This window comes from Manihot esculenta, chromosome 14, assembly GCF_001659605.2.
Source record: "Manihot esculenta cultivar AM560-2 chromosome 14, M.esculenta_v8, whole genome shotgun sequence".
In the NCBI taxonomy this organism is placed as follows: Eukaryota; Viridiplantae; Streptophyta; class Magnoliopsida; order Malpighiales; family Euphorbiaceae; genus Manihot; species Manihot esculenta.
The window spans coordinates 11792470-11819319 of NC_035174.2; the positions used below are offsets into that span (position 1 = coordinate 11792470).

Genomic DNA, 26850 nt, shown 5'->3' on the forward strand with positions numbered 1-26850 from the left:
ATTACTGATAAGTATATATTATTTGGGGAAAAAAATATTATTTTGCCTTTAGATGTAATATTATTTATTTATAATAATTGAATTTTTTAACATAAAAATCTAATTAATATACTCCATTTTCTTATAATTTTTTTTCACTTTTTATTTTTTTTATTATCCTAAAATTATTGCTCACTTTTTTATATTATAATAACATATAAGTTAATTATTATAATCCTATTAATTAATTTTATACTATTTCTTAAAGAACCTCCCATTAAATATTATTTTTTAAGTGAATATTCAAACTAGTATTTGATTTTAAAATTTCTATACATTTAAAATTCTTAATTTAGATTTTTTATTAAAAATAAATATATTTTATATTTATTAAATATAATAATAAATATTGTTATATGTAAAAAATATTTAATAGAAATGAATTCCTATTATATAAAAACATCATATAAATTATATATTATAATATTGCATTAAATATTTACACTCAAAATTATTACAAATTATTTTCATATTATTTATATATAGAAAATTGTATTTTAAACTCTATTTATTTACGGAAAATAATTTATATTTAAAATATTTTTTCATAAACAATATTCTTCACAGAAATTTTTTTTAATAAAGTAACTTATTTTTTATTATATAATTATAATTTAAAAAATAAAATATATTAACAAATTTATATCTAGTCTTAATAAGATTTTTAAAATATAAAAAATAACTTAATTTTTACTTTAATAAAAAAAATATTAGTACTTCAAATATCAAAAAATATAAAAAAATATTTTTCTAAACAATATTTTTAAGCAAATAAAGTTTTAATCTATAAAGTTTCATTTGTTTTGTTCCACATTTTGAATTTCACATATTTGTGTAAAAATAGAAATGATATTTAAATAATGGGTTGAAAAAGAAATGTTAAAATAAAAATATTTATTTTAAAAGTTATTTTATTAGTTAAATAAAAATTTAAAGATTATATTATAATTTATTTTTAACTTTTTAAAATTTAATTTAATATTTTACTCGTAATCATAATAAATTAAAAATATTTAATTTTATCATAAAATTTAAAAGTTTAGATATAAAATCAATGTAAATGTTTAAATATTCTTTTTTAACATCCCAAATTTTAATAGATAGAATAAAATGAAGTTTCTTCTAAAAGAGAAGTCTTGCGACATGGTGACAATAATGATATATAATTATTTATATTGAAAAATTAATTTCATTGTGATATAATTTAAAAATAAAGAACACAAATGCTAAATTTTATCTTTCATTTTATAATTTTTATTAATTTTATCTTTTTATACACTAAAAAAATTATTTTTAATTATATTCATCTTAAATATATTAAAATTTATTAAATATTAAAAAATATTTTTAATATTTTTTAATCTCTTAAAAAATATATTAAAATATTAAAATTTATATTTTTAATCTCTTACAGGATTACTGGACCACAATGACATGACTAGTAGCAAAACGACAAGTCAAGTCTTCTTAAAAAGATTGCTCTCACTCTCAAAAACGTTTTCTTTGCGCGTAGAGACTTTTCTTTTTCTTTTTTTTTTTTTTTAAAAAAAAACTTTGTGATTATTAGACAAGAAAAAATAAATAACCAATAATTGCTGAGATGGGGACTATTCAACCTAGTTATCACGGCTTATTTCGTCTATTATTGAATTAAAAGGAAATTTATTATTTAATTTTTAGATATTATTATTAATAATAAATTAATTAGAAATTTATTAAAATATTTTTATTTATTTTTTATTAATGAAATGATTTTTTTATTTTTTATTTAAAATAAATAAAAAATGAGAAAAAAATTTTTAAATTTAATTTTACTCTTAATAACTTTCTTCTTCCTAATTTAATTTTTTTACCTTTTCTTCTTCTTAATAACTTAATTTTTTTAATAATTCAATTTTTAAAATTTAATTTTTTTTTCAGTAATTTAATTTTTAAAATCTAATTTTTTTTTTAATTTTTTGATATATTTTAAACGGTAAAAATAAATAGAATTAAATAAAATAATTATTTTATTAATGAAAATAAAAAATAAAAATATTTTAATAGATTTTAAAAATATAAAAACTAACTAAATAATAAAAAGTTTGAGTAATATTAGGACTAGAATTTAGTGAAATTATCTAAGAATAATTATTCATTAAAAAAATTAATCTTTTCATTTGTATTTTTTACAAAATAAGTATAGAAAATTAATGAATAAAAAAAGACAAGCATGTTAGGAAAAGTAAGAGAGAAGTTGGTTTCTCGTGGAAAATAAATGGAAGACTTTGCAGTAGAAAAATGATTGCTTTAGAACCAAAGGACACGCTCACTAAACTTGCACCATATCATTGAACTAAGAATTGAAGACATTAATTAATTGGACAGTATTTTTGTGAGAATTCAAATTCTAATTTTTAATTTAAAATTAAATATTTCATAAATTAAATACCCAAATATATATATATATATATTGCTATATATAAAATTCTAAACAATTATTCATTTAAAGATATATTATATTAGTATTGCCTTAAGCAGCTAATCTCACTTTCAAACTGAAACAGAACTGTGAGAATACGATTTGAAACAGGGTACGTGTACATTATAAAAATTTTAAGATTTTTCTTTTTTAACCGAGTTTTTTAAATAAATTAAACTTACTCGAATTTAATGGAATATACTCTCCAATTGGGTGACGATCAGCAGAAAGATGAAAATGCTGATTTGGACTAGCCTTTGAAACAGTAGGTGAGATTCCTTCGCTGTAAGGATGAAGGGCTTAGATTGAGTCAGGTTAGGGCACACTCCCTAATTTGATATTTCAATTTGAATATAATTACAAAAATTTGAACAATTATACTAAAATTTAAACTTTTAAATTAAATTATAAAAACACACAAAATTTTAAATTTTATAATCGATATATCTTAAAAAGATAATTAGATATAATTTAATAAATATTTAAAATATAAAAATTAAAATCAACTATTACTACTAATTATAGTATAAAGTACTACTAATGGTAATGGGTAGCTATAAAATCAAATAGTTAAATCGAATTTATTCTGAATGTTGCTCATAATTTATACCAATATACTGAGTTCTTTAATAAACTTTTTCATCAAATAAAAATTAATATTTATTTTATTTTTACTATATTCTCATGTGCAGAAAATCAGAAGTCCGAATAAAAGAAAGAAGCATGCTTTTAACATCGTTGGGAACATTGCATCACCTCAAGACCCTATCTCTCTACAATGCAGTAATTTTGAAGGGACAATATTTGCCCAAAGTTTGTATGTAATTAAATGTTATTATTAATGAAAATTTAAGAGTGTTGTTCGATATTAATATATAATTTTTATTTTTTAAAATTAATTTTTTTTATTATATATTTTTTTAGAACTGTTTTTATATCAATATGTTTTTATAAATTGTTCTTATTTTCGATTAATCCGAAGTTCTAATTTTATTATTTTGTTCGATGGTTATTGAATCTGTTTTCTCAAATATTTCAACAGTAATATCATAACAGTAAGTTTTTTTTTTAATAAAATAAAAAAATTAAATTAAATATAAAAAAATTATTAGTTAATCTATATATTTTAAAAAATATATTAAAATATCTCTAAAATTTTAAAAAATCTATTAATTAATTTTTTATTAATTTTAATTATTAAATATTATTAAAAATTTTAAAATTTTTTTAATATAAAAAGAATATTTAGTAAAATTTTTTATAAAATTAATAAATTACTTAATAAATTTTTATATAAAAAGTAAATAGTAAAACATTTAATAATTAATTAATTTTTTATTAATTTTAATTGTTAAATATTATTAAAAATTTTAAAATTTTCTTAATATAAAAAGAATATTTAGTAAATTTTTTTATAAAATTAATAAATTACTTAATAAATTTTTATATAAAAATTAAATAGTAAATCATTTCAATTTGTTTGAATTTCAGCCAATGGGAATAAATTGAATCCAGAAAAATTAAATCGTAAGTTACAATATAATTTTTTTAAAGTTTTTTATTTCTAAAACATATGGCCCCTTAATTTAGATTTTTTTATTAAAAATAAAAATAAACAACAAGTCAAGTCTCCTTTGAAAAAATGGCTCTCGCTCTCAAAAACGTTATTTTTGTGCGTAAAGACTTTCCTTTTTTCTTTTTTTTTTTTTTTTAAACTTGTGATTATCAAGCAAAAAAAATAAATAATTAATAATTACTAGAGTGGAGACTATCAAAACTAGTTAGCACGACTTACTTTGTTTCATTTTTATTATTCAATTAAGGGAAATTTACATATTATTATTATTAATAAATTAATTTTTATATTTTTAAAAATTTATTGAAATATTTTTATTTATTTTTTATTAATTAATAAAATTTACTTGCTCCTCCTCACTGTTACCGTTAGCTGCCATCGTTGGCCGCCACTATAATACTTGGCCATCGCTCTTAGCATCACAATCCATAATGTTCAACATTGATTACTGCCATTATTAACGATCACCTTTTATAACATTATCACCAAGCCTACCACCATTATCCCACTGTTACGTTGCCATAAGAAAAAATTATTATTTAATTTATATAATATAAAAAATTTATTAATTAATTTATTAATTTTTAAAAATATATTAAAATATTTCAGATGTTTTAAAAAAAATTATTAATTAATAATTCTATTAATTTTAATTATTAATTATTATAAAAAATTTAAAATATTTTTAAAAATCAATTTATAAATTTTTTTAAAATTTATGGAATCAATTAATATATTTTTCAAACCTATAAAAATTAAATTGTAAAATATTTAACTATAAAATTATTGAAGCCATCAATTAAACTTCCTAAAATGTTTAAAAATATTTTGATATATTTTTTAAAATTAAAAAACTAACAAATAAATTTTTCCTACCATCAAAAGTAAATAATAATTTTCCTTAACTATAATTACAGTTGCATGGCTGTTACTTCTATTACCACAATCTGACCACGGTTTCTACGATTAATACTACTCGCTTATTATTATTACTCTTTCTAAATCACTAATATTACTACTTAGTTATTAATTATTGCAACTATTATCAACATAAATAAAATAAATATTAAAAGAATATCAAAATATTATATATTTTATTTTGTAATTACAATATTATATAATATTATATTATGTCATTATCACGTCATGTAATTGATTCTATGTTACTGTATTCTCTTAAAGTCTTTACATTTTACTTGTAACAAAGGAAAAGGAAAAAAAAAATTACTTTTTATATTATTAATATTTTTATATTAAAAACCAAATAAGATGGTGATGCATATAAATGATTTCATTTATAAAAGAACATATTGTATAGGAAAAAACAAATTATTCTCAAATTTTGTGCTATACCATTTTCATTGTTAAAATTAAATAATTATTTAAAAATTATTACTGTGCAATAATAAAATTTAATCATATTATCCTAAAATAAATAAATAATACAAGTTAAAAAATTATGAATGAAATTATATATTAACTTTTATCATTACATTACACGTTTAGATTTTTATTTTCCAAAAAAAATTGCTTTTTATATTATTAATATTTGATAACTCTCAACCAAATACTACGAAGAAGAATATAGTGAGGGTCCCTCTTAGATGAGAAGTCTTGCAATTTGTGGAAAATGATAACATATAATTTTAAATATAAAGATATTAAAGACTTTGATTATGATAGTTACATCAGAGAAATTTAGATAACCCAACATTTTCATAAAAAAAATTAATTTATTAATTATTTATAATGAAAAAAAAAATTTAGTTTTTATTTTTTCAAAAAATTATATTTTTTAGAATGAATAGTTTTACTTTTAAAAGTTTAAAAGAGATAAAAATTATGAAAATTTAAAATATTAATTTATTTAAAAAAAGGAAACCGCAGGACTGTTAGCCTAATGACAATTGACAAGTAAAAGACTCCCATGAAAAGATGACTGAGAAATGACATCTTGCCGCGTGAAGACTTCTCCAGCTTTGCAGCATGGAATGGACTATCACACAACCAGCCAGCATGGCTCAACCCCAGGCTATAATCCAAAAAAGAATATTTTGCACTTTTTTCATAATTATAATCTTTTTTTTTTATTTTTAATAACAATAATTGATCTTAAATTATACTTATTAAGAAAATTTATTATTAGAATTGATAAAATTTGAAATTTTTTTACAATGATCTCTTCCAGTTATATGATGTTTAACTTTTAAATTTTAAGAATTAAATTTAAATAATAGTTATTAAATTAAATTAAAAAAATGCATTTAAATTTTAGGGTAAACTATAATTTAGTCCCTCTGGTTTAGTGAAATACAACCTTTCGTCCCTCTGTTTTAAAAAACCTTTAATTTAGTCACTGTAATTTTTTAAAACTATGCCATTAGTCCCTACCGTTAGATTTTCAGTTAAATCACCGTTAATTTTAGTTAAAAAGACTAAAATACCCCTTCTTTCTTCTTTCTCTTCTTCCTCCGATCATTTCCCGCCCTTCAATTTATTCTTCTTCTTCTTTTCTCTTTTCCGATCATTTCCCGCCCTTCAATTTAAGATGGTTCAATTCTCAGAGAGAGGAAATTTTCCTTCGCCCGAAGATTTCCTCGACAATTCATGGGATTTCTCGTAGGAGGGATCACTCACTGATCTTGATAACAGGGTGGAATCCAAATCTGCCCATGAAAAAGGAAAAAATTAATTCACTCACAATTTTTAAGTTTTGAATGAGTTGGTCAAATTATTAAATATGTAGTCAATGTACCTCTAGAAGCATTGAATGATCTCTTGCAGTGCAGAATGGCGCTCTGGATCCCATCCTGTTGCTGCAACAGCGAATCATCTCTCCTCCTTGACATTACCGGAGCTGTTGGAGCAGCCGCCACTGCAGAAGAAGCTGATCGGCTTTTCCCTAAATGTTTACAAACAATTCTCAGTCCCGCTGGCAAGTTCCCTTGTCTCACGCTCTTCGCATTGCTCGCTGGAGGAGCTTCTGTACTTTCAGTCTCCGGTTGGCTCTTCTCGGCTGACGTCATTGATTTTGACGGAGAAGTTTTCTGCGCTGAAGCTACCGTGGAAGGAGGCGGCGGCAGAGAAGGAGCCGATGCTTTCAGTCCAGAGCCTAAGCTGAGCTGGCCAGAGAATCTCAGTTTCTCTGCGTACCGTTTCGAGACGCGAATGTAAAGTGGCTTCATCTTCTTCAAGTATCTCTGCATTACGTCTTTCGAAAACCGTTTCTCATCTGAAGCAGCGGCGGAGGCATCCTCTGTATTATTCTGTTTCTGCGAGGACTTGGTGCTTTTACTGTTCTCTCTAGTGAAGAGAGAAACTATAGGAACCTCCTCGACCTTGAACTTGACAGTGAAGAACTTGTTCTGCTTGGTCGCCTCCTCTCCTTTCTCTGCTTGCTTCTGTTGTTGCTGTTTGGGAGAAGGAGAAGCAGCAGATTCATTAACCTCGGCGGCCTTCTCCGTTGCGTTCATCTTTGACTTCTTGAACCCCAACATGAACACTCTTAACTTGGTGGCAGATTTCAGAAAAGAAACAGGGAACTGAGGCTTCGAATTAGGCTCTAAGCCATTAAGAACAAGGGAAGAAGGCTCGATTGGGACAAGTTTCCCTTTGAAAAACAAATCATCGGAAGGTGAAAGTGTCAGATTTTGATCCACACGGTCGTTGCTAGAACCAGATTTTGATCCACACGGTCGAAGAAGAAGAAGAAGAAGGAGGAGAAGATCGGGAAGAAAGAAGAAGAGAAATAAGAAAGAAGGGGTATTTTAGTCTTTTTAACTAAAATTAACGGTGATTTAACTGAAAATCTAACGGTAGGGACTAATGACATAGTTTTTAAAAATCACAGTGACTAAATTAAAGGTTTTTTAAAACAGAGGGACGAAAGGTTGTATTTCACTAAACCAGAGGGACTAAATTATAGTTTACCCTAAATTTTAAATGCATTCAAAATTTAAGAATATATTATTCTTTCTTTCAACATATTTTTTTAATTATTCTTTTAATATACCAATAACGTATTTTAGATAATAAAAGTATGCACTTAAAAGGGAGGATTAGGATATATTTGATATTATTGTTAAATTATATGGTTGTTAATATGAAAAGCTTTTATTTTAATTAACGTAATTTCTTAAATTTTTTTTCTTATAAAATTGACTTAAAGTCAAAGTTTTCTTAAAAAAAAAAGGAAATTAAAGAGAATTTGCTTAATTTCTTGTGGAATATAAATGGAAGAATTTTGTAATAGACAATGATAGCTTTAATAACACACATGCTATAAGATGCTTTAAGCAATCCTTTGAAAAATAGAATGCGAGTAGGATATAGTTAAAAAAAAAGTAATATAATTGTGATTTATTTTAACAGTTTCTAGATATTAAAAATAATTTCACTATAGGATATTAAAAATACAATACGAGCATGTGGTAGATGTATTTATTAAGATGCTTATACGGGAGGAATTATTTTAAAAGAAAATTTTAAACGGTTAAATTTAATGGTATAATTTTATATTAGATTTGTGAAAAAAAAATACATATAATTATGAAATTTAAAAATTGAAATAACAAAAATATAGAAGATGATGGATAAATATCATAACATAGGAGGTTATCACTCGATCATTATTGTTGTCTGCATTAGAGTTTCTTTTTATTTGTATTATATATTGTATAATTAGCAATTTCAAATCTATCCCAATGCTGCAAAGCTACTAAAATGAAGGTAATGAACTTATATGACTGATTATAGTCTACTAAGTCTGTAATGGAAGAGTTATTATGTTCGAAATTCTAGCCTATTATAACATTTGAGGGTAGGTGTTATTCTTACATAGTAATTATATTCGATATAATAATCATTATAAAATTTAATAAGAGAGTATAATATCACATAATTTAGTAGAAAAATTAAATATTAAAAATTTATATAACTATCTCAAATACTATTAAATAATTTAATTAATCTATTTTTTTTTATATTATAATTTTTATTTATTTTATTTTTTATACGAAAGATAATTTTTTATTGGCTTTTCAATTATATTATTTTAAAAATATTAAAATTTATTATATATTAATAAAAATTTTGATAAATTTTTTAAAATAAAATAGAATTATAATAGTTAATTTATAGATTATTATAGTGTAAAAAATGAATAATAATTTTAAAATAATAAAATAAATAAATAAAAATTATAAGATGGAAAGATTTTAACCTAACCATTGTTGTCAGCATTAACACTACCTAGCCAATGTCACGCAGCTTCCCAACTCTAATGTGTATGCATTTATTTAATTCGGTTTAAAAGTCTTGCAACTTGTGGAAAATAATTACTAGAGATTAAAGATTTTGATTAAGATATTTAGGGTTGTTTTAGTCGTAGAAAATAATTTTTTATTTTTTATTTTTTATTTTTTTATTTTATTTTCTATAAAAAAAAATTGAAAAAACTTATCATTTCATATAATTTTAAAAATTATTTTCAAATTTGAAATGTTAGAAAATATGTTTGAATCAACATTTTTTTTAGAAATATGTTTACTTTTTACAGTAATTTTCACTTTAATTTTTATACTAATTTAAAATGAAGAGAAACTTCATACATACTTAAATATATAAATATAATTATTAAAAAATAATATTTTAACTAAGTAAAATGAAGAGAAACTTCATACATACTTAAAGAAGTCAAACACTGTTCACAGAAAATTAATAGTTCAACAAACCAAATCAAATAATAAGACATCCGTTTGAAAACTATATAATAATATATATTAAAAATTAAAATAAAACTTAATAAATTCACATTAAAAACTATAGAATAATATGCATATCATTACTATGATAATAATTTAAAATGTTGTTAAATATTTAAATTTTTATATATACAGAATATATTTTATAGTAAATAATTATTGAGTTTCTCTAAGTGATTAATATATTTTTATCCATTAGAAAAATATTTAATTGTTTTTTTTTTTTTTTGTAATTAAGAAGTAATCTATATATGAAATTGTTTTTTTTATACACAGAAAATGCATATTGTAAACTGTTAACATCAAGTCAAGGTATCTCACTCTCATATTAAAAAAAAATAAATAAAAAAATGATAACAATGACCATAAATTAAAAAAAAAAAAGTAAACTAAAGAGAATTTGCTTGTGGAAAATAAATGGAAGACTTTTGTAATAGAAAATGATAGCTTTAATAACACAGATGGTGTATATAATAGGGTAAAGCTTGTGCGTTAAGAGCAACTGATACTATCAACTAGCTACCAATATTAAAAATGAAGGTATTAGCAATGATAATGGTTTTATTATTACAAGGGATTTGGTGCTCTGCTGATTGTTGGGAGACTGAGAGAATTGCTCTCTTGCAACTTCAGTCTCATCTCAATTATTCTCTTCCATATGATCAACATCTTCCTTTTTACTATGATTCCATATCACCTTTTTATGATGAATTTACACCTTCTCTAAAGTTTGATGTTATCAAGTGTTGTGATTGGGAAAGGGTGAGGTGCAGTGCCACCACAGGGCGTATTATCCAACTCAGTCTTTATGATATAAGAGATTCTTCAGCAGGAACGTGGTATCTAAACGCCTCTTTGTTTCTTCCTTTCCAACACCTCAACTATCTTCATTTAGAGTTCAATAATATTGCAGGTTGTTTTAAGAATGAAGGTTTGTATGTTTACATCTTTCGTTACGGTAATTATATTTGCATTGCATTACATATGATAATCCAAATTAAATGAATATTTTCATACATTTTCTCTCTCTTTTTATTTATATATGATTATAATTGATTTTTATATATGCAGGTTTTGAAAGGTTATCCTCACTTAAGAATTTGGAGTTTCTTAATTTAGATTCTAATCACTTCAACAGTGATATTTTATCATCTCTAACTCATCTCTCATCTTTGAAATATTTATATTTATATGGTAATGACATGAAAGGAAGAATTAATATTGAAGGTGATCATACATAATTAATTTTCTCTATTTTTATATGTCCTCTCATAATATTATATATTCTTAATTAGTTATTTTTGTGAGTGTAGAATTAAACAGTTTGATAAATTTAAAAAATTTGAGTATAGAGGACAATGAAATTGAAGGTTTTAAGTCTTTCAACGGTATGTATAATTATTTATCCAAAATATTTTATTTTATTTTCTTAAATAAGTAAAATAAAAAAATTAATGTATAAAGAGTTTTTATACATATGCAGGTGGTGAAGAATTATTAAATATGAGTAATCTAGAATATCTAGATATTGGTATCAATTACTTTGGAAATGACGTCTTATCATCTCTTAGGGGTCTCTCCTCTCTTAAAACTCTATGGATGGATGGTAATCAATTGAACGGATTTTTTGATTTAAAAGGTTAGAGATACTTTTTTTTCTTTTTCATTAAAATATTAATCATTGAATTATTTATATTTATAATTATAACTATCATTTTAATTATGAGTTTTTTTCTTATTAATCAGAATTGGATACCATGAGTAATTTGGAGGAGCTAAGTTTGGAGAGAAATAACATTATAAAATTTGTCGGTTCAAGAGGTATTAATTAGTCTATTTCTTAATACTTTTTATTATTTTAAAGAAAGAAATTTAAAATTGATATTTAGTTAGAATTGTAATAATACTTAAAATTTTTTAAAATCTAATAGATAAGGATATATTGAAGTGTCTAAATCAACCTAGATAGGGAGATATTTAAGCCACGAATGAATTACAATTCTTAACACTTTTTTTTATTATTTATAATCAAAATTTTTTATTATAGAAATTAAAACACACAAATTATGTATTTTTATAAAGTTGCTCTCACTTTTTTTCTCTCATCACTGCTACTTGTCTATATTTCAATATATATAAAAAAAAAGAATGATAAAATTTATTAATAAAATTATAAAAAAATAATTAATAAAATAAATTATCCATCGTTTATTAATTATCTAAAATACCAATAATGAAATTACTTCCCAAAATTTTAGAGCTAATTTTTTACTTTTACGTGTATAGTGTCTTATTACATTGTTTTAATATTTTAATTATAATGTCATATTAAAATACAATTTTGCATATCAATACATTTTAATTTAATAATATTATTTCTATAATTATGAGATTTTTAATTCAAATTATTCTAGTTAAAGTTAAACAAAACAATTGATTAAAAAGAAAATAAAAATATATTATGGTAATGGTTCATTATTTTTATATCAAGTGATTTTGATATTAAATATTATAAAAATTTTAAAATTTAATAACAATTCTTTTATAAATAAATTTAACTTTAAGTATACTAATTTTTTATTTTAAAAATATTTATAGAATAAATTACTAACTTAATATTGTTAAAAAAGTAATTATTATATTTATTTATCTTTATTTATACGATTAAAATTATATATTAAACTATTTAAATTTTAACTTTAAATTTAAAAAACAAAAAGAACCCTATGAATGATGTTTAAATTATTTAATGACTTGCATAAACTATTAGACTTAGAAAAAAGATTGAAATTAGTAAATTTTAATGAATGAATTAGTGAACAAAATAGGAGATGATTAGTTTATATTATTATTTTTATGTTTTATATTATACTTTCTTAAACAATTATTTTCATAATAAATCTATAAATTGTATAAAAATGATGAGTTGAACATTACTTACAGATTTACCACACTATTGTTCTCTTAATTTTTAAAATTTGTTTTAAATGTAGACCATAATTAAACCACTAGATTTGGAAATAATAATAATTGAATCACTAGAATATTGAATTTTTTTGAAGAATCATAAATAATTATTGAATATATTTAGTGAAATTTATATTATTTTTCACTGTTTTGTTATTTGTAGGAATGAGAAGCTTGAGAAATTTAAGAAAGCTTTATCTAAGTGATATAGTCACTATAAAAGGAAGCAGCATGCTATTAGAGTCATTGGGAGCATTGGCCCACCTAGAGATCTTGGATCTAAGTGGGAGTACCTTTGAAGGGGCAACATTATCACTGGGAGCATCCACCAATCTCAAGACCCTACGTATGAGCTCGGTTGATTTAAAAGGGACGAGATTTGCTCAAGGTTGGTATTTTTTGTAGTTATGCTTATACTTAATACTCTTCGTTCATTAAAAATTAATTAATATTTATACATTCTTTTTAAACAGTCTCTAATCTCACCAATTTGAGAGAGTTATATTTAGATGACTCTTCGGTGGATGGAAACTTCCTCCAAAGTCTGGAAACACTTCCTTTACTTGAAACATTATTAATGCAGAGCTGTAAATTTAGTGGCATCATACCTGTGAACCAAGGTAAAACGAATGTAATTTCTTTCTATTTGAAATCTCTTTCATTCATTAAAAAATTAATTAAAATTTATTTATCCTTTTTAAATAGGCTCTAATCTCACCAATTTGAGAGAGTTATATCTAGACCACTCTTCTGTGCATGAAAACTTACTCCAAAGTCTTGAAGCACTTCCTTCCCTTGAAACATTATCAATGCAGGACTGTGAACTTAGTGGCATCATACCTGTGAACCAAGGTAAAACGAATGTAATTTCATTCTATTTGAGATACCTTTCATTTTAATTATAAACTTTAATTAAAATAATTTGTAAAATGAATAATTTTCAGGTATTTGCAAATTGAAGCATCTCCAAATGCTAGACATTAGCCACAACGATCTCAGTGGTAACTTACTTTTGTGTCTAGCAAATTTGACTTCTCTTCGACAATTAGACCTCTCTTTCAATCACTTCATTGGAAACTTCTCTTCATCTCCACTTGGGGGTTTAACAAACCTCGAACATCTATCACTCTCAAACAATCTTTTTCAAATTCCAATCTCATTAAGTCCATTTTTCAACCATTCAAAACTCAAGTACATAGAAAGTAGGGGTAACAAAATATTTGCAGAAACAGATGATCAGTACTTGAATCCAAGGTTTCAATTAGAGAGTTTTGTTTTATCTGATGGTGGATATCATGGAGTATTCCCCAAATTCCTTTATCACCAGCATAACCTACAAGTTGTTGATCTATCACACAATCAAATGAGAGAAGGTTTTCCATCTTGGTTGTTACAGAATAACACAAAATTGGAAGAACTTTACTTAATCAACAATTCTCTCTCAGGGCCTCTCAAATTACCAATTCATTCTCATATGAATTTGTCATGGTTGGATATCTCAAACAATTTCTTCCAAGGCTTCATCATACCAGAGATAGGAACATGTCTGCCAAGATTGACACATCTAAACATGTCGGGAAATGGTTTCAGTGGTAGCATTCCTTCTTCACTTGGAAATATGAGCTTGTTGGAATATTTAGACTTATCCAACAATAAATTGTCAGGTAATATACCAGAGGACTTAACCATTGGTTGTGTCTCATTGCAAGAACTCATACTTTCAAACAACAGTTTGCAAGGCCAAATATTTTCTGAAACCTCTAACTTAAGGTTTCTGTATGAGTTACAATTGGATGGCAATCAATTCACTGGCAGCATTCCACATAGCTTGTCTAACAGCTCCTTTTTACAAGTGTTGGATCTTAGACATAACAACTTATATGGCAGGATCCCAAGGTGGCTAGGGAACATGCACTTTCTTCGCGTTTTGGATCTTTCAATGAATAATATCTCAGGAAGTCTACCATCTAACTTTTGCCCTTCAAATATACAAGAGATTTTTTTGTCTAGAAGTGGGCTACAAGGGTCATTGGAGGATGCATTTTATGGTTGCTCTGAGTTAATTGTGTTAGATTTGGGCCATAATAATATGACTGGAAGCATTCCATCATGGATTGGAAAATTTTCTCAATTGAGGTACCTAATCTTGGGGCATAACTATATTGATGGGGAAATCCCAGTTCAATTGTGCAACTTGAAACAATTAAGTTTGCTTGATCTTTCTCATAATCATCTTTTGGGTCCTATTCTCCCTTGCCTAAGATCTACAAGCAACAGAACTAGGAAGCAAGGAGATTCATATACTGCTCCTGCTCCTCCTGTTCCTACTAATGAACCTTTGGAATTCACAACAAAGAGTACATCCTATTCTTACCAAGGAAGAATGCTATCTTACATCTCTGGAATTGATCTCTCGTGCAACCATTTGACAGGCCAAATTCCTATTGAAATTGGGTACCTCAATGAGATCCAGGTACTAAATTTGTCTCACAACAGTTTGACAGGAAAAATCCCAGCATCATTTTCCAACTTGCGCCAAATTGAGAGCTTAGATCTGTCATACAACAACTTGGAAGGGAACATCCCTCCTCAGCTTACTGAGTTAACTTTTTTGGAAGTTTTCAATGTGTCATATAATAATTTATCTGGCAGGACACTTGACAAGGTTGCACAATTTGGGACATTTGATGAAAGCAGTTATCGAGGAAATCCTTTTCTCTGTGGATGGCCACTGCCAAGAAATTGTACTGAAATGGTATCACCTCCATCAAAATCAAGAACTTCAATTGAGAATGAAGAAAGCAATGGCTTCATGGACATGGGTGTTTTCTACATAAGTTTTGGGGTAGCTTACAGTGTGGTGTTGTTGACAATAGCTGCAGTTCTATACATAAATCCGTACTGGCGACGAGTATGGTTTTACTTCATTGAGGTGAGTATAGAGAATTGCTATTATTTTATAATAGACAATCTTGCAGTTTTATCCAAATTTAGATTTTGTATCTTACGCAGATGAATTCAGCTTGAAAGTATTTTGCAAGTTTTTTTCGTTTTCTGTACTTTCAATTGACCTTGAGATTGAATCTCAAGCAGTGATGTAAAGTGTGTTTGAAATGCTATATTTTTATTTTAAGGAGATTAATTGCATTATTTCTGCAGTGTTGCTATCCATGCTTTAGAAAGAAGTCTTTGCAATTCCTACTTTGATTTTACAAAAATTCTGAATAAAAGAATCAATGAAAAATATATTACACTTATCCATTAATTTGTTTCCACCTATGGCTTGGCTTCTGAAAACATGGCAAATTGTTGGCCCAACCATAAGCAATCAATTTGTTGGTCTGGATATGATAATGATTTCTGGTTTAGTTTTTTTCCATTTGTTAATTTAAGGGTTCTAAAACTCCCAATCCTGCCATATCAGGCAAGTGATTACTGATTGATGGAAAGCACCTAAGCTGAAGTTGAATTTCTCTTTGTAAAATCTCTACTAAGCTGAAGTTGGTACCATTCTTCCCTGAGGTGATAATCTCTCTCAACAAGACACAATCCAAAACATCAGATTGCTAATCCAAGCAACAAGCAAACAACTATCTTTTATTTATACAAAAGCAAAGCAAACTCAGTTCTACTACTAAGTACTAAGAACTAAGACCAGCATAGTTAGTAGCATTATTTACCTTCACATGCTCACCCTACTAAAGGCTTAGCAAGCGCATATCTGTTCCTCTCCCCTCTTATCTGCCTCACCTTCCAAATTGGCAGTTTCGTCTCCCATAGAATTCAGGAGGAAACTTTCTTCACTAGATGGCTCTTCTATGGATGAAAATTTCCTTCAAAGTCTTGAACAACTTCCTTCACTTGAGCTTTTGTCTTTAGTTGAGTAGGGTGAACATGTGAATTACTCGACGGTGAACGATAACTTCCTACGAACAATTTGAGTTTTGTCCTCCCTTACAATATTATCAGTGCCGGACTGTGGGCTTAATAGCACATTGTCTATGATCCAATGTGTAGTCAATATAATTTCTCTATATGAGATATCTTTCTTATTAATTAGAAATTTTAGCTAAATTATTTATAAACGAATAACTTTCAGATATATACAAACTAAAGCATCACCAAATGCTAGATATTAGCAACAACAACATCGGCAATAGCTTACCATTGTGTCTAGCAAATTTGACGATTAAATATCTCTTATAATTTTCTCGCTTATCATTTTTTCAGTGAAAATATCTTTTTATCTCTTATTAAGAGTTTAACAGCCCTTCAATACTTAGATCTCTCAGTCAATTTCTTCCTGTCCCAATCTCATTGAGTCCATTCTTGGGCTTTTTGCTTTTCCAAGTTAAAAAAAGAAAAAATTTCTTAAACCTTGAACCGAAAAAAATTTTTTTATGCATTTCTAAATGCGGTAAGATGAAGTAATTTAAAAAAAAAATTTAAATACGTTACCGCGCTTTTAGTCATTAATTTAAATTATAAATTTAATTAATTATTATATTTTATTAATTTAATTTATTTAATTATATATTAAATTTATAAAATATAATTATAAATATTAATATTAATTAATTTAAATTATTTATGATTTAATATTATATTTATTAATTTATATAATTTAATTAATTATATACTAAATTTATATAAATATAGTAATAAAAATTATATTAATATTATTATAAATATTAATTGTTTTAATTTATTTATGATAAAACATTATATTTTCATATTTATCATTCTATTTTATTATTTTTATTACAATTAATTTATAAATATTTAATATAAATATTTATAATTATAAAAACTATAAAAAATTAAATTTTATTTTATTTTATATTTTTTCATAATTTTTCTATATTCTCTTATATTTCTCTCAAAATACTCTATAAATATTGATTTTTAATATTCCTGTAACCTCCACGAATATTAATAACTGAAAGTGAGAATACAAACGATAACAGCTAGTCATATAAAACTTGACATTCTCAGAAAAGAAGGGGATGTCCATATAATACGGGATAACATTTGATCATGCTTAGTATTATTTTTTAATTTTATCATTTATATATATATATATATTAACTTATTTTTATTACATTCTACTCCTCCTAAGTATTTACATTTATTTTTTTTATTTATTTTTTTATATTTTTTACATTAATAAATATAGTTAATAAAATAAATTGTATATATCCTTAGCATTAATTAATACATTTGTAAAATAAATTATATTAATATATTTATATATATTCTTAGCATTAATTAAATTATATAAATTAATAAAATAAAATAGTAAATATGATAAATATAATATAATATTATAAATAATTTAAATTAATTAATATTAATATAATTTTTATAATTATATTTTATAAATTTAATATATAATTAAATAAATTAAATTAATAAAATATAATAATTAATTAAATTTATAATTTAAATTAATGAGTGCATTACCGTGGTTTAAAAATGCGGTATCGTATTTAAAATTTTTTTTTTCAATTACTTCATCCTACCGCATTTTAAAAGTGCGGTAAAATTATTTTTTACTTTGATTCAGTAATTTTTTTTTTTTCGATCAAGGTTTGAAAAATTTTTTTTTTTTAATTTGGAAAAGCAAAAAGCCCTCCATTATTTAACCATTCAAAACTCGAAGTACTCGTATATATAGTACGGGTAACAAATTATTTGCAGAAGCATATCTTCAGTATTGGAATCACAGTTTTCAATTAGAGAGACTTATTCTATCTGGTGATGGATATTGTAGAGCATTCTCCAAATTCCTCTATTATCAGCATAATCTAGAATTTATTGATTTGTCACACATTCAAATGAGAAAAAGATTTCCATATTGGTTGTTACACAACAATACGAAACTAGAAATTCTTTTCATAATCAACAACTCTCTCCGAGGGCCTTTCCGGTTACCATTTCAATCTCATATGAATTTGTCATGGTTGGATATCTCATACAATAGCTTCACTGGCTCTATTCTGATAGAAACTGGAACGCATTTGCGAAGATTGAGATATCCAATGATGTCAAAAAATGGTTTCAGTGATAGTACTCCATATTTGTTTGGAAATATGAGTTCACTGGAAATTTTAGATTTATCCCACAACAATTTCACTGGAAGCATCCCAAGTAGCTTATTAAAATGTAACCAATTGAAAATAATGGATGTCAGTTATAATCATCTCTATGGTAAGCTTCCTAATTGGATAGGAAGCATGTCTCATCTTCAAATTTTGGATCTTTCACTGAACAACATTTCTGGAAGTTTACCATCCAATTTCTGTCCAAGAGATTTAACAGAAGTCCTCCTGAAATTGGAACTCTCAGCATGATCAAGGTATTGAATTTGTCACATAACAAGTTGATTGGTGCAATACCACCAACATTTTCAAACCTGGGGCAAATTGAGAGCTTGGATCTTTCTTATAACAATTTGGAAGGGAAAATTCCTCCTCAACTTACTCAGCTATATATTCTCTAGCTGTATTCAATGTAGCACACAAAGATCTATCTGGCAAAACACCTGAGAGGGTTGCACAATTTGCAACATTTGACCAGAGTAGCTACGAGGGAAATCCTTTCTTGTGTGGACTGCCACTGCCGAAGAGTTGCAACAACACATCTCCATCACCACCAGTAACTCCAACAGAAGAAAAAGAAGATAACGGCTTCATGGATATGGGTGTTTTCTGTGTGAGCTTTGTGGTGTCGTACATCATGGTGTTGCTAGCAATAGCAGCAGTTCTATACATAAACCCATACTGGCGACGAAGATGGTTTTACTTCATAGAAACGAGCCTTACCAATTGCTACTATTTTCTGGTGGACAATATTCCTCTACTGTCCAAATTTGGACTTTCATAGAATTGAGGCTTTACAAGTTCAATGCTTGACTATCTGTGTTTTCCAATGTTCAATTAATTGCATTTTGTTCTTGATTTCTGTCATTTGTAATTGATCTAAGCTAATTTTTGTTTGAAATATAATTGCTGGACGTTGTTAATATTACATGTTAATTTGTGATTCGCTTCTTCATGGATGGGAGACTAAGAAAAATTATTCAAAACATTGTTAATATCTCCATTATTCAAATAATTTTTTATAAAATTATACAATAATTTCATATTTTTTAAATGAAAATTTTTTAAATTAAAAAATATTAAATTTTTTCATTTCAAATAATAATAAAAATTATACTATCTGACTCCTCACCCTAATTATTAAAAAAAACTCTAAATTTGACTAGCTTTAACGATTATATCAAAACATTTTTCTTAATAAATATACTTCAAATTATAGTGATGGAATTAATTGTAGACTAATGATAGCTAGTTAATCCAAAGAAGCCACATGATACTGCCACGTATTAGAGTCGGGTGTTTTGATTAGCCTAGCTGGACGATCCAACCAGTGGAAGAGATGTGCATGTGGTTTATGAAGGAGAACTAGGTCAAGAAGCCAATGGGGTTTGACTCAATTTTGGCACTCTAATGCTTAACTTAATGAGAGTTATAAGGAAAAATATTATAGATAGTAAAAAAATGGAAAGAGAACTTAAAAGGATTTGCTAAATGTGAAAGTCATATTCTATATATGCGTAATATAAGTGTATTAAAACCTGCAATGTATTTCTTATAATTTAATTATTTTAAATTATTCAGATTAACGATGGACTTTTTAACTCTATTAAAGTGAATATAACGTATAGAGGTGTGCACTATTTGATTATAATCGAATAATTAAATTAAATTGATAAATTTTAATTATTTTAATAGATATAGTGTGGTTCAATTATTAGTTAATGATTTTTTGTCATCCATTTAATCATCTCTCAATTAATTGAAATAACTGAATTTTTATTAAATAATATATTTAATTATAACTTTATTAATAAAATATTATTTATAATTATTATTTTTATAATATTATTATTATTATTAATTTTATAATAATTATTTTATTAAAATAAGTTATATTTTTTATTATTTTTAAAAATAAAAATCATAATTGTATATTTTTAGTACATATTTAATAAATCAACAATATGAAAATTTTTTATTTTGTTTTGTTTATAATCGATCACAAATCCATCGATTTTAGTTAGATTTGATTTTGATTAATATTTTAAGAGCTGAAAAATTTTAATTTAGTTTGATTAGTTTATTCAAATGCTCACCTAATAACAAATATGATCATTATTCCAAGTATAGAGAATCATGAATTTTTATTTTTTAAAGATAGTGTAGTAATGATACTGTATTGTTAATTGTTATAAATTTGATCATTAAGCTCCAATTTTTATTTCCCTTTAGGTTTTTTTAGAGAGAGAAACTTTTTTTTTTCTGTAGTTGCTTAAGAGTTCAATCTCTTATATTTTTATCCTTCGTCAGTTTCTTTCGGCCGATTTCCTTTTCACTTTCCGAAGAGTGCATTCCCTTCTTAGCTCTAAGTGGTGGTTTTTTAGTTGTTTTTTTTCTTTATTTTTCTTATTTTTTTTATTTGATTTTCTCAAGCAGACTTGTAATTATAAGAGGTAGTTTCTTTAATGTTTGCGTTGTTCTTTGATGCTAGGTTACTAGATTGTTTTTTCCTCTGCATGCAAGTGGTTGGAGTCCCATATGGATTATTCTTCCTTCTATCTCAAGTCTATTACCATTAAAACAATGATGACTCATTGAGCAAAATCTCAAAAGGCGTGATTTGGGTCATCGAAGAGCACATCTCGTTCGCCTTCGTTAGCATTTTCTTTAATATGTGGATGGCCCTTGACTCGATACTTTACATTCCTTCTCCTTGTGCGTCGACATGTATTTTAGACTTTTTCAGTTTGTTGATGGAGTTTCTAGTATTCTTTTCAGCTAAAGACAACAACTCTAAGAAGCGGCATTCCTATTTCACCTCTACTTGATATTTCACTGTTCAAATCTAAGTTTTTAGATTGTCTAAGGTTTGGACTATTTGGACGATATGTTTAGTTATTTTTAATTTTGGCCCTAGAGGCTTTTATACATTTGCACTTAGGCTATGAGCCTTTTTAATAAAATATCTTAATCTTTTCAAAAAAAAGTTGAGCATTAAAAATGCATCATTTAAGCGTTATAAGCATTAGACGAACTCATGTTATGGTGGTTAATAATATGATAATAGCTATTAAATTTAATGAATTCATGTTATGGTGGTTAATAATATGATAATAGCTATTAAATTTAATGAACTGGATCAAAAAATTATTTAAATCAATTTTAACCTGTTATTATAATTGATATCAATGCTACCATAAGTCATAAAAATTATACGGAGCTAATGAGTTATAATAAATAGATTGTAAAATTGAGTTGGAGACACATTTTATATCCATGATGTATAAATTAGGAATGTTTTATATAAATTGCTGATTTGAACTATTAGATAACTTAGATAAATCATTTTTTATCAAGTAGATAGTAAATTTAAAAATTATTTAGATTAGTAATTATATTCTTAAGGCATTTGTGCCGCATAATATTCGCTTAGGTGAAAATTTATTTTTTAATATTTTTCATGAAAATTTATTTTTTAACAAAATAATTTATGTTTTTACTTAATTTTAATTTAAAAAATAAAATTTATTAATAAATTTATATATATAAATTTTAATAAAAATTTTAAGGTGTAGAAAATTATTTTTTCTTTTTAAAAGGGAAAGTCATTTTTTTTAAATGATTTATTATTTTTTTTATTCAAAAAAATATTTTTTGTATTCTAAATTTTCTGAGTGAAATACTAAAAAAATATATATATATTTAAAATATTTTCTATAAAATAAAATATAAAATTACTATCTATAATTATAAAAAGAAATCACCCTAACTTATTTTGTTTAAATTATAAATTAAATTTATAAGCACATAAAATATTATAAACAAATATGAGAACATATTTTTAAAACTTATAAATTAATTTGAGCAATTTATAATTAAAAAAAAAACACATCTTAAAATCATTAAAGCTAGGAAAGATTGTATTTCATAACCATTACCCCTTTAATATATTATATATAAAAATATTTAAAATATAAAGAATATTATATACCTTTCGTTTTATAATTTTTATTTATTTTGTTTTTTCACATATATTAAAAAATATAATTTTTTTATTAATTTTTTAATTATACTCATTTTAAAAATATTAAATTTATTAAATATTAAAAAATATTTTAAATATTTATTTAGAAAAATAATTTTATTTTAAAATTAAAATAAATTTTAAAAAGTTATTATAATGTAAAAAATGTTTTAAAATAATTAAAAAATAATAAAAATTATAAAATTAAGAGAATATCATTTAATATAAACTAATATTGCTAATAAAAAAATTAATTACAATTAAGTCTCCGTAAAAAATAATATGTATTTGAAAAATATTTTCAATCAAATAATGTATTTTCTACAACTTAATTTTAATTTTAAAAAATAAAATTAAATAAAAAATTTATATAAAGTTTTAATAAAAATGTCGCAAAAAATGACTTAATTTTTTTACAAAAATTATTTTTTTAAAGTGAATTTTTTATAAAAAAATATTTTTATATTAATTAATTTTTATTTTTTCATAAAAAATATTTTCTGTTAATTAAATTTTTTGAGTATTTCAAATATAAAAAATATGAAAAATAATATTTTTCGTAAAATAAAGTTTAAACAATTTTACAAATAATGATTTACTTTTAAAAAAAATAGATAATTAATGTTTACATTCTTAACTTGGATTCTTGATTTTTTTTTTTTTTCGTTTAATAATGGTTTACACTTAAAGATAGACTATTACAGCTTTTGAAAAGTGATACAATTTGTATGATGTTGAATGGATTTTTCAATTGTTAATTTTATAAAAATTTTGTATTATTAAGTGAATTTATTTTTATGGATGAACAATATTTTTTCTTTCATAAAGTTAACGTTTTTTTTTAATAGAAACAGTGGTCATAAAAAATTAAATCTTTTTTAAAATATGGTGATTTAATTCAAAAGTTTTAATTTTTAATATCACAAATCAAATTCTCAAAAATTTTAGGATTTTATCTAAATTTTAAAAAAAAATTAGAAAAATTGTGTCTATGCTTGTCATTTTTTGGTTTTTTTTTTTTTTATAGTATCCATATTTCTACACGCCAATTATTAAAATTTTTAATTAAATTATAAAATAGTGTAAAATTCTAGTTTTTTTTTTCAAGTCTTTTTTTTTTAAAAATATTATGTGGCATGTTGAGTGAAAAAATAACACACATTTTTCTTTTTTCTCTTTTAGTATTTCCCTCGCTGAGATGGACGTTAGGATAGTTGTGTCTGTTAAGTTTAGATGCTTACATGGTGAGGAACATCTTCAGGTAAATCTGCATTTTGAGGGTACTTTGATTGGCTTCTAAAGGATATTATTGATGGGTAACATTGCATCTCAGAAACCATTATGTTTGGTCGCTTCTACTCTTGTTGGCCAATGATTAGTTGGGTTCTACGCATCTCCTCTTCATTGTGATCAATGTTGTTTCTACTATCCATATGTCGCAAGCCTTCTTTCTCTTGCATGTCGCCTGTATGGTTGTTTTCATGTTGGTTTCGCTCCAAGCTCATTTATGTGATGGTTGACTATAATGGTAGTGCTATGCTTTCTTAGTTTTTGAGAAGGTGGCTCTCTACGTTTATTGATGGTAAATGATAAGATGGGTCGGTGTATTATCTTGATTGATTTTGTTATTGTCATTTGGTTGGACTTGTAGTGGTCTCCTATTTTTTTAATGTATCATCGATAGTTGATGTTGTTGTATTGTTATCATTATTGATGTTTCTTTTTAGATGGTACAGTGGAATGAAGCTCTGGATCATCTCATTTTGGTGTTGTGTTTATGACTTGATTTGGTGTTTGGTGTTTCACATAATTTGATTTGTTTATCTTATTTTGCTGTTTCACATAATTTGATTTGTTTATCTTATTTTGCTGTTTGACGCATATTTTTAATTCTTTGTAAATCCAATATATGCATGGATAAAAAAAATAATAACCAAAAGTTAAAAATTTGAATGAAGTAGCCAAAGCTAATAGAAGTGTAGGCCTTTCATGTCCACATATTTTGGATAATTACAATTTAATCCCTATAATTAGTGAAATCTCCATTTTAATATCTCTATTTTTTAAATCTATCTATTAAACTCTAAACATTTAAATAAACTTATAAATTAGTTCCTACCATTAAATTATTATTAAAAACTATCATTATTTTTTTAAAAAAAATTAAAATACCCTTTATTATATTTTTAATATAAAATAATTAACTCCAGTAAAGTTTTAATCCCATAGTTTAAATATTTATATATTTTTTTTACAATGCACTTTAGTATTTTTAGATATTAATCTCTAATATAACAATTATTCGTGAGTAAACACATAAATTTACAAACTGATCCATAATTATTATGTTTATTTATAAATAAGTCCTTATATTTTTATCAATTAATAACTATATATTATAATTATTTATGAATAAGCCCATACATTTCATAAAACAATTCCTAAACATAATTATTCATAAATGAACCCTTTTTGTAAATTTATCCCTAAACATAAAATTATTGATAAATAAAAAAATTTCAAATTAATCCCTCATATTATAATTATTTATGAATAAGCTTATGCTCTTACAAATTAATTTTTCGATATTACAATTATTTGTAAATAATTCAAATATTTTACAAAATTAAGGTATATAATTATTCCAAAATATAACATTTTAAAAAATTTACATAAATTTTTCTATTAATTTTAGCCAATAAATATTATAAAAAAGCCTATAACCCTCAATATATAAGATTTACTTAGTATACTGTTTACAAAATTAAATAACCAGCTAATAAGTTTTTCTAAACTATATAAACTAAATAGTAAAATAATTAACGATTATAACTAATAAAAAAATTAATTAGTAATTTTTTTAAAATATTAGAGATATTTTATCATATTTTCATAATCTAATGCCAAGTAATAATTTTCTTTTATAATATAGAGACGAAATAGTAAAATTTTCATTATAATATTAGCAATCAATTTTAAAAATATAAGGCTTATGTATCAAATAATTATTGCATTTAAGTATCAATTTGTCAAAAATAGATTTATTTGTAATTAAATATATTTAGAAATTATTTTTGTAAATTATAAGAGTTTATTAAAAAAAATAGAGATCAATTTATAAAAATATATTTTTTACTTGCAAATAATAAAATTAGAAATTATTTTTAAATTTTAAGGGTTTTTTGAAAATAATTAAAATATTTCAAAATTAATTTATAAAAATATAGTTTTATTTATAAATAAATATAATATTAAGGAATCAAATTATAAAATTATAAGGATTTAGTTATAAATATTATAATAGGTAAATAACAATTTATAAATATTAAAGTACATTATGAAAAAAATGAGTTTTAAATTAAAGGACTAAATTATAAATTTTATTAAATTTTAAGAATTTAATTTTTTTCATATTAAAAATATATTAAATAGTATTTTAATTATTTTTTTAAAATTGACAATAATTTAACAATAAATCTAATGGTACGACTAAATTACAAGTTTATTCTTCAAATGTTAAAGAATTAAGTAGGTAATTTTACAAATATAAGGATTACAGTGAAAATTTTATTAAATTATAAAGATTAAACTATAATTTACTCATCCTTTTAAATATTAAAAAAAAATCCCCAAAATAATACATAGAACATGAAAAAGGAGGGGAAAAAAATCATGCTCTAAAGAAGAAGCATATCGATATTTCCCCCCTCGTCCGATAATCGGGTCCTCAGGTGTCAGCTCTTTAGGCCGTAGCTGCGAAAAATACAGAGAGAGAGAGAGCGCAGTAATTTGTAATTCTCTCCTCTCACATCTACTCCACTCATACATACGTCTCTCTCCATCTTCTTCATCTCCTCAATCTCCTCACCAAGCAGTTTTCTTTCTTAATTTCAGGTATTTTGCGCCATATGTTTTCTCTT

The 26850-nt window shown here is 24.2% G+C and overlaps 4 protein-coding genes across 6 annotated transcripts in view; 3 read left to right on the forward strand and 1 right to left on the reverse strand.

Annotated features, from left to right (window-relative positions):
- Window positions 1–6541: 6541 nt before the first annotated feature.
- Window positions 6542–7749, reverse strand: LOC110630633 (probable membrane-associated kinase regulator 2). The gene is made up of 2 exons (XM_021778145.2): window positions 6832–7749; window positions 6542–6742 (listed from the first exon to the last, which is right to left on the reverse strand). The coding sequence occupies exons 1-2, from the start codon at window positions 7571–7573 to the stop codon at window positions 6630–6632; spliced, it is 855 nt and encodes a 284-aa protein (XP_021633837.2). The 5' UTR covers window positions 7574–7749; the 3' UTR covers window positions 6542–6629.
- A 5221-nt stretch (window positions 7750–12970) lies between these two features.
- LOC110604040 (receptor-like protein 13) lies at window positions 12971–15836 on the forward strand. The gene is made up of 5 exons (XM_043950693.1): window positions 12971–13193; window positions 13279–13425; window positions 13511–13657; window positions 13750–14660; window positions 14733–15836. The coding sequence occupies exons 1-5, from the start codon at window positions 12971–12973 to the stop codon at window positions 15819–15821; spliced, it is 2517 nt and encodes an 838-aa protein (XP_043806628.1). The 3' UTR covers window positions 15822–15836.
- Window positions 15837–17217: 1381 nt separating this feature from the next.
- Window positions 17218–19690, forward strand: LOC122721782 (receptor-like protein 1). The gene is made up of 3 exons (XM_043950694.1): window positions 17218–17222; window positions 18483–19015; window positions 19323–19690. Exons 1-3 carry the CDS (start codon window positions 17218–17220, stop codon window positions 19688–19690), a joined length of 906 nt encoding a protein of 301 aa, XP_043806629.1.
- A 6875-nt stretch (window positions 19691–26565) lies between these two features.
- LOC110608075 (ubiquitin-like domain-containing protein CIP73) overlaps window positions 26566–26850 on the forward strand; it is a 99863-nt gene continuing 99578 nt past the window's right edge. For all 3 annotated transcript variants that reach the window (XM_043950526.1, XM_043950523.1, XM_043950524.1), the window contains exon 1: window positions 26566–26824. The gene's annotated coding sequence lies outside the window, so the exon portion shown is untranslated. The remainder of the gene's footprint in view (window positions 26825–26850) is intronic.